Source organism: Falco cherrug, chromosome 1 (genome assembly GCF_023634085.1).
Source record: "Falco cherrug isolate bFalChe1 chromosome 1, bFalChe1.pri, whole genome shotgun sequence".
Classification (NCBI taxonomy): domain Eukaryota; kingdom Metazoa; phylum Chordata; class Aves; order Falconiformes; family Falconidae; genus Falco; species Falco cherrug.
The window spans coordinates 86989570-86999103 of record NC_073697.1 but is presented as its reverse complement, the minus strand read 5'-3'; the positions used below and the strand labels follow the sequence as shown (position 1 = coordinate 86999103).

At 37.6% G+C, this 9534-nt stretch overlaps 1 protein-coding gene across 3 annotated transcripts in view; it reads right to left on the bottom strand.

Moving 5' to 3' along the window:
- Nucleotides 1-79: 79 nt before the first annotated feature.
- Nucleotides 80-9534, bottom strand: part of GOLGA3 (golgin A3) — a 30392-nt gene continuing 20937 nt past the window's right edge. For all 3 annotated transcript variants that reach the window (XM_055703619.1, XM_055703626.1, XM_055703613.1), the window contains 7 exons: nt 9210-9326; nt 8577-8716; nt 7586-7718; nt 7257-7379; nt 6666-6830; nt 5503-5666; nt 80-4514 (listed from right to left, as the gene is read on the bottom strand). In XM_055703619.1, coding sequence (XP_055559594.1) covers nt 4307-4514; nt 5503-5666; nt 6666-6830; nt 7257-7379; nt 7586-7718; nt 8577-8716; nt 9210-9326 — 1050 coding nt within the window. In that variant the 3' untranslated portion in view covers nt 80-4306. The remainder of the gene's footprint in view (nt 4515-5502; nt 5667-6665; nt 6831-7256; nt 7380-7585; nt 7719-8576; nt 8717-9209; nt 9327-9534) is intronic.

The following is a 9534-nucleotide window of genomic DNA, read 5'->3' as shown; positions in this document are numbered from 1 at the left end:
TTTCCTTGAAGGTGGTTACAGAGCATGTTCAAAACTCAAGAGACTGTTAAGCAATTTCTTTTTGAAAGCAGAAACAAGATTGAGCCCTTTACCAAAAATAGTTTATTGCACAAAACTTTTAAAGTAACCCCTATGCACATTATTTTTATAATCAACATGCTATGTATGATCATAAACATTAATTGTACATAGTGTAACTCCTCCAGCCCCTGGGTTATCCACTCAAGAACATGAAATTATTAACTTCTATTTTTACAAGTACCACCTAAGCAGACATTACTGAATGTCATGTGGAAAACATAACAAGATTTCATTCATAATATCCAGAACATCCTTCCCTCCCCTAGAAATCTGTGCATCTGTACTGGAAATTAGGCTGCCCTACTGCCCATGACTGAAGTGTTACATATTATTAGGAGACAAGAGTGATCAGATGCCAGCTGATGAGCATTAGTAATTACTTTGGACTGTAATTGCTTTCACATGAAAATATTTAAAGGCTCCGGTCACAGTAAGTCACATGCAACTATTCACACTTCCCTGGCAAAGTTAATAAAATGTATAATCACGAGCTTTTGCATCACCAGGACTGAATGTCATCTTTAAGTTAAATTGGTATTAATAATACTATCTGTCCCCAGCGCACCTTTAATGTTGTCATAGCTAACACTAACACACTTATGCCACTGCAGTTCACTCCCCTAAGAGAGAATATCTAATCTGTGAAAATATGAGCACTAGAACTTTCATTCTGGATATTACTCTACTTTTTACATATGTGAAATTTCCACAGATTTCAGCTAGGATATTGCCTGAATAAACAGTATGGGACCAGATTCTCCCATTGCATAAGTAGATAAAGGGCTCAGCTGATCCCAATACAGTGCACAAGTATTTCCAAGAAATCTGGAAGACAACAGAATGGAGCATTATGCAATGTTCATCAACACCAGAGACTCAATAACTTTGGGGTTTTTTTTTTTTTCCGCTGTAGGGTTTGCTGGTTTTTGTTGCATTTTTGGTTGCTTTTGTTGTTGTTTTTTTGTGGTTTTTTTTTTTTAAATGCACAATTATTCAAGAGTCCTCAAAAAACCCCAGCAGCATCTGAAACAGTAATGCTGCAGCATTTACCAGCTTCCATCGCTTGGGAAACATTCTCACATTAGAATGACATTTCTCCTTCATCAACAAGACTTGGTTTAGTAGGTAGCAACCACTGAAGAAACAAGACATAGAAAATACATTCTGTTGCAGTGCTTGAAAAAGGAAAAGAAAATAAAAATATTTTAAGAGATTATTCTTTAGATTTTCCTCAGACGTATTTGGCAGTGCTGTAACAGGCAAAGGGAGGCAGTTTTCATTCCTACAGCTCATTTGGTTTTTTGCCTGGACAGGAGAGACCTGAAGCTTCATAGAGTGAGCATGCTCAGCCTCAGGGTGAAGCTGTTTAATAAACCAGCAACGATTTCTCTTGATGATTAAGAAGTGCAGCTGATGAGCTTAAAAAAAAAAAAAAAAAGCACTTTGTTTTCATCACATGCTGCATGCTCCTTCTAGAAGGCTTCCTCAGTGACTTGCACAGCTGAATTGACTTAGTACCTCACCAGATTTAGACCCTCAAGTCTCACCGTCTGTCCTTCATTTAAGTAAATGGCAGGTGCTTCTGCTTATAGAAAAACACATGGTGAATATACCATGAAAACACCTAGGGCCCAGGTACTTTCAGAAAGAGACAGGTGGGTCTATGGGGAAATGTAATCCGAGCACTTCACAACAGCTCCCTCTTCTTTAAAAAGGAGAAATGTGCATCTAAAGCTACTTCACTGTACAAGCTCAGATGTCTTTTTAAGGAGCCAGTGAGAAAATGCAGCACTGCACTGAAAACGGAATGAAGTATAACTATTGATACAAGAGAAGAGGAGAGCACACATTCTGAAGAACTATGAAGGTTTCTAACAACTCTGGCTTCTTTGATACTAGATAAAACCTTTATCTATACAACACTGCCAAATTTAAGAGATTAAAACATAATGGATTCTTAACTAGGCAATGTATTTACTAAAATGAACAGCAACATTAACACTGCACAAGTGTTACTTCATTTAAAAAGTTATCAAATGTTCAGGATTTTTTGTACTAATTATATTATTCATTACATAGTTTTAATTTTGTTCTTTAACAATACTGCATATTTTTTTCTTCTTTGAACTTAACATACAGGCAAGTTCAAGAACATGACAGCAGCGAGATAATCAGTACAATTTACTCTGCAAAGTAGACTGCGGGAGTATGCAGACATTAATGTGTCTAAGGTAGTCTGTAAAGCTTTTGACTTCTCTTTGAATTGTTTGGTCATTCTGTATGATGGACACCAGCACCTAGTGCGACGCTGACACATTTCTTCCTTCACAGATTTCAAAACCTTGACTTTTGGCATCACTTGACTTTGATCCAAATAAAATGTAAGTTAAAATCCAGTAGCTGAGGGGCATGAAATCAGTCAGTATAGAGACTAACTGCAAAGTGTTCAACTAGACTAAGGCTTGAATTGGCAATTATGATAAATCAGACTTAGGATAAAATGTGGGTGGGTTTGGGTTTTTTTGTTTATTTGCTTATTTTTTGCCTTGCTGCTAAGAAAACTGCAATAATCCCCCCCACCCCCCAACAACCAAACCCATCCAAAAGCAGCAACAGTCTCTTTGGAAAAAATACACAAACTAGTATTTTTGGTTTTTTCCCCAGCCACTTAAATCTAGCTGTACTTAGTAGATTTTTAAAAAATGCCAAACAAGAGCAGATATAATTGACCTGCTTTGTGTTTTAAAGACAAAAACATGCTAATACAGGAGTTGCCACTAAATCTTCTAAATAATATCACATACATTTTGATTTGCGCTTTAGCACTTAGCACATTAGGTGAAGCAGTACCTCCACGCTGAATCTTTGCATGAGGAGAAGGCGGGCTTATCGCTGCACTACAAGCCACATGGAGCAATGAGACCAAAGGTGAAGGAATCTAAAGTGGGCTGCTTTAATAGTAATCTAGTCAAGGTGCTCTGCAGAGGGGCTGCCACAGTACCAACATTTCCATTCATGGTGGACACCTTGTAATAGGGGGTGCAAAAAGTAGGGGAAGTATGTAGGAGAAGATAAAGCTAATAAAAATAATAATAATTTTATAGGCATTATACTTTGTCTTTTAAAGTAAAAATAATTACATTTCTAAAAGCTCTGGCTTTAGGGGATGATTTCCCTAAGCCACTTGTACAGTATGTCAAAAACAAGCGAACTTAAATGTAACGTTAAAACAATGACAGTAACAAAAAAGCCCTCATGTCAGCCTTAGCTTACAGTATATAAGCATATTAAAACAGATATTCAAAGTCAGAAAATTATGATTTTTTTCATATATATATATATTTATTTTACACACATACCTTTTTCAAGGGTGTCTACTTCAAAAGTTGACCTAAAAAAGGTGCAAGAAGTGTTTGTGCAGTGAAGCAAAGCTCCCTACTGGCTTGCGACTGTAAGAGAAAAACTGATACTTCACAAAACATCCCAGGCAAGTCTGCCAAAGATACATACTGCTCTTCATTGCTCATCTTTAGTCTTGTTTCTTTTGCTATAGGTTAGAGGTCACCTTCATAACAAGAAATGGCTTCAAATAAATTTTCCTCTTTAAATACAGGTATCTGTAATCTGAACTTCAAGAATAAGAGATTATAGGAGGGAGGAGAAAGAATGCTCAGAATATCCAGTTCTCAACCACTGCTAATGGCTGAACATGAGCAGAACTTTTCCCTGCGATTTGGATACAACCCAAGATGGTAGAACACACCATCGCCCCCACCCATTTAAAAAAAAAAAAACACAAAAAAAAAACCCACGCACCCCAAAAAAACCCCAACTCACCACACCACAACCCAGATGTTACATAATTAACAGTCATTCCTTAACAAACTCAATCAGATTGAACAAATACAGACCTGGAACCAGATGCTCCTTTTGACCTCATTTTAAACCTTCATCTGAATCTCTTACTAAACCCCCAAATGAGCTAGATTTACCACTTGGCAGCCCCCAACATGACAGAATCATTATGGTAACGTTTCAAATCAACCCTTGGAACAACATGTTCCTCATTTAATATTACACCAGTTTCTCAAAACCATGCCCTTTGCTTCTACAGGCAAAAGCACAACTCTGAACACCATTTTTAAAAATGAAATAAATAAATAATTTTGATAAAGATTTGTTTACATACTTAAAGCAATAGGAAGAAAGACAACTGGTAAGGAGGTTATAGTGTCAAAGCTTCCTTGTCACTAACACTGTAATTCTGTTTCTTTTCATCTACAGTAGGAATCTCCTGCTGCTCTGATGCGGTTGCAGGGCTGGCAGAAGTAAGGTCCATTAGCTGCCCTTCAATCCGAGTCCACGAAGACATTGATTCATGTACTGTAATGGTGTGTTCCTCCATCTGACGCTGAAGGCTGTCCATCTCTTGCCTTTTGAAAGTATTGGGAACAAAAAAGCAAAAATTAACAAGCAGAAAGCTAACTGCTAAATGCAAGATAAGAGAATTACTTTTCTGATCCTTGACGCTCCAAGACTATCTAAGCTATAGCTGCATACAAAAGAAAGTAGTCTGCAGGAACCTTAGGAACTGTCTTTAAAAGCAAAACAAACACAATATGCTTAACTCAAAAATAAGGGGCAACAATGCAGAAACTCCTTTGCTGCACATACTTATTGCCAGGGATGATGCAGTACTGTTTCCTCAGTAAAGGCACTGAGTGACTGCAACCTGATGGATGTGGTACACAAGCAGGTATAAAAGACGACATGGGAGTTAGAGACGAGGAAAACAGCACAGAAAAATAACTAGATAAACACATTATGACTTTAGTCAGACACCAGCTTAACAAAGTGACCAGCCTGGTAGTACAGGATCACAGAACATCCCAGGCTCACTCCCCCTCAAACATCAACTGAGGTGGTAATAGCAGCTCAGTTCTCCCAATAACCAGAGTTCCCCATCTTCCTGAAGTTGTGGCTTTCCTGTTAAGAATCTCATGTGCGACCTTTTAAGGGCAAATCTGAAAATCTATTTTTGGCAGAATGAACTTCCTCTGTGGAGAGTTCTTATTAACACACTGCCTGGGCTCCAATCACGAGCAGCCTTTCTGATGCTGTGAAGAGAGAAACAACAGCTTCTCCACCAGCAAGAACAACTAGAAATAGCTGTTTCTGGTTTGTTCTCCTGTGTGTGACTTAGGATGGACATTTTGCCTAGTTTAGCTTAAAGGCTTCTTTCCCTATTTCATTACCATATAAGCAAGCACTTAAAATGACAGAGCATCCTACTTTCCTAAATATAGTCCCAATAAAAGGAAAAGAATTCATTTTACAAATCCTTTTTTCCTTAAGCTGGCAGCTGGTTTCTTGGAAACATTTTTAGCATTATTTGATATGGTTGAAAATAACAGGTCATACTTTAATTGCTGGAGACAGCTGTTCAGATTTTTCAAAGGCTCCTTGCTCACAGCTGTCGATGGTTTCAACAGTTCTTCCAGCAAGGCAGCAGGCACTGGACAATCAGGAATCTTGACTGGAGTCACAGGATTTGAAGAGTTATTCTCTCCTTTCAGTTCCTTCCTCTGTTTAAAGGAGAAAAAAAAAAAAAAAAAAGAGCCAGAAATTCAATTATTTCATCAGTGTAATTTTCACCATATAGAAAGTATCTCACATCATACTACTGGTACATATATGCATTAGAGAGCTGGAATCAGAAGCACATTCTTGTTAAGTCTCATGGATCACAAGCAGAAGTTCCTAACCTCATGTCATCTGCTAGCCATGCTCTTTAGTAAACAAACAGCATCTAGAAGGATCTACTCAAGAACTCTCTACTAAAGAAATAAACCAGGAATGATTTAAAGAAAATTAGTTGGATTTTCACAACAAATTTTAATAAAATTCTTTCAGTATAGTTAAGGGAACAGTTCAGGGAAAAGAAGTATCAGTTAAGTACAATCAAAGGAATACTTTTGAAAATTCTGGAACCTGTCGGATGAGGTATCAGGGCCAACGTTTGAAAGAATGAAATGGAGGCTTCCATATCTGTCTCACTAAGTGACAGAATTACTTCAGGGAGGGAAAAAGCAAAAGATCTACTATTGCTTCATTTTCTGTGTACTAGCAGCAAATCAGAAAAATCAAACCACTAATAGTTACCCTTTGGAACTGTGGAAGGATGAAAAACTAGACAGTATGGAGAGAACAGACACATGACCATTAAGAAGGTATTAAACTATAAGAAGATATTAACTCCGTATTCGCCCATGATTCATTATTTAAGTGCTACCTTTTTTGCTTTATTATGTCAAAATGTAAATGTAAGAGAATACGCTAAACACAAAGATTTCTGAAGTAAAAGGTGGGAAGTCACGATCAGTGCAGTTACTTTTACCTGCAAATGTTCCTATATTTATCATTTAAATACCAGAACATCAGCAAGTCTGTATCACAAGCAGGCATTTCAGTTCAGAGTTTTCACCAGGTTTACTGCAGCAGAGTGTTTTCTGGTACTTCAGTTTTAGAGCATTATTGGAGTATTTTCCAGTACCGTACAACATGCATTCTTCCTATTTAAATACCTTCTTCATCTTGCCGTGCTTCAGGTCCAACTTCAGTTGCTGGTTCTGCTGCAGCAGCGACTTCATGCTATTCTTCAGTTCAGTCACTTTAGCTTGCAGCATAAACTTATCCTTCTGAGTCACTGACAGGTCTTCCCTCACCATTTCCAACTCAGTCTTGATATTCTGAATGGGAAAAGAAGGGAATCACCATGAAACAAGGAAACTGTACAAGAGTTCCAGCCAACTAATGTTTTTATCATTTTTTATCATTTCCAGCAGAAATTAGAAAAAGAAACAATAGAAACACTGTTATTTGAAACCAATTTGCCCTGGTGGAAAACAGAAATTATTTTTTTTAAAAAAAAAAAAAAGGCAGCAGCCTATTTTAATGGCATAAGGTCAAGGAAATAAGGCACTAACACCACAGTCAAACTGAGAAAAGTAGAGACACTGCAGAACACATTGTGAATAAGTTTTTATGAATAAAAATGTATTTTTAAAAGTATCAGAAAGTATACCTATGCTTCTAACAATATAAATATTGTTTTAATTACCGCCCTACAGCAATAACCATTATCCATCAGAACATCCACTGACTAGATTAAATACCTGCAAGACAACTTGCATGCCTTCTAACTCCTTGTGACTGCGCTGTTCACTCATATCCAGCTGCTGCTTAAGCGTTTCAATTTCTCTTTCTCTTCGTTCTACTTCCCACTTGAGGTCTTCCACCTACCACGTTGAAGGGGGAAAGTGTCTTTAGAATTATATATAGCTGCAATCAGCCACAAAATCAGAAATATATTACTGTCTCATGAACCTTTCCTGATTCTAAGAAAACCTAGCAAAACTTCATCAAAAAATGCTGAATTAAAGACAAATGAAGTCAAACAATGCATCACAAATAAGGATGAACACAGTAAATGTGCAGGTTTTACCTCTTGGCTTACTACAGGCTGTTCACTAAGCTTGTCATCCAGCTGCTTCTGCAGAAGCTGGAGCTGAGACCTGGCTTCTGCCAGCTCTTCCTGAAACTGTGATACCTCCTGGGAATGTTTTTCATCTTCTACCCTGCACAGCAGAATTAACAGACACAGCAGTTACTCAATCTGTCCTTTAAAAGAAGTACCTCACTGGGTTAGCTGTGTAACCATAAACGACAGGACAGTGCATGGAACCTGGTTTGTTATAGCTTTTACTGAAGGCTCTGCCAACACATTCACAGCAAGAGTTAAATCACAAGAAGATTTTATAGGAAACAGATGCGTGAATAGATCATTAAATATTGGGGGGAGGGGGGTGGTGTAAAATTCCTTGAGCACTGGTAATAGTCCAGTTACAAACAATAGATTATGTAGTAAAAAAAAAAAACCACCCCAAAAATATCAACACACCAAATCAAAAAACCTGTTCGCAATTTTGCTTTTCTTTTAGGAGGAACAGGGTTAACCTTATATCCGTTAACCTTATATCCATGCTCATGTACATCTGATATTTTCTTAAACTACAAGAAATTATCTTCTATACAAGAAAATAAATTTAATTTGAATGTGCCAGGGAATATATTCAACAATCAAAAATCATTCTCTTTGTAGCTCCCCAGGGATGTGAAAGAGAGAAGAATAATAGTATATATATGAAGTGTTAATCTTTACTAGTAACATGAAGTAGTAGAAATCTATGTTGAAATGGTAAAAACAGCAGATGGTGAAACCTAAACACAGGGCACTTCAGATCTCAATTTTGAAGAGACAGAAAATTGCAAGTATTCACATAGAATCCTAACATGCATCTTATGTTCATGCTCAGCTGGAGTACATTTCAACATAATCCATTCCAGACTGACAAAACCAAAAATTCACTAATGTATGCCTTTTTCAGATGATTTGTTTTATTTACTATTCTCTAAGAACTTGGACATTTACTTACTGCAGTTTGTCCACTTCAGCCTGAAGGGCTTGCACAAGCAGTTCTTTGGCATGTAGTTCTTTCTTGATTTCACTGAGCTCAAGCACAGCAGCTCTGTAATGACGGCGGTTATGTGCTGCATCTGCTTTGGCTGCTGCTTCCTACAAGAAAAAAAAAGCAATTTTTCTTTGTTTCATCACTGTAGGTGAATCATAAAGGGAACTAGACTAAAGGGGTACAAAAGAAATCAAGAAGGAGGTTCTGCAACTGTTAACACCTCTTTTTGTCTAAAAAAATTATTAGTGTTGTGATCCTTATTAATGCCAATGGCAGTTAGTAACTACATATAACAGAAGAAGTATGTTCGCCAGACTGCTTCTTCATTGTGAATTTCTGGATGAAGTGTCATCACTTCAGGATGTGTCCCATGCATTATAAGTCATAATGAGATATTCCTGGTAGTCAATGAGTATGCTTAACACCGGGAACAACAGGAGAGACCGACATCAACTGATCTTTCAGCTACTGGCCATCATGACAGACACCCTGCAGGAAGCAGGATGTTATAAAGCGTAGATTTTGTTTCAAGTTACTTTTCAAATACTTATATTTAAATCCCCTTTTAAGAAAATAGAACAAAAGATGAGCCATTACCTGCTTCTTCAGGTCTTTAACTTTTGACTTTTCTTTCTCTAAGGAAGCCTGTAAAGCTTGAATAAGTTGTTGCATTTGCTGATCCTCTTCCTCTTTCCGCTTCAGGACTGCCTGTACCTGCATCACATCACACAAAAACACACATTTTGTGCGGGCTCACTGGAAGACCAGAATTGCCAGCAGAGGAAATACAAACACAAGCCTATGCAGGGATTGCAAAACTTCCCTCTGCTGTTCACCGGTAACTCCTTCCTCACGGTACCCAAGTAGCTGCAGTTAAATGGTAGCTCACTGCTATTATCCCCATGAACATATTACTACTGGC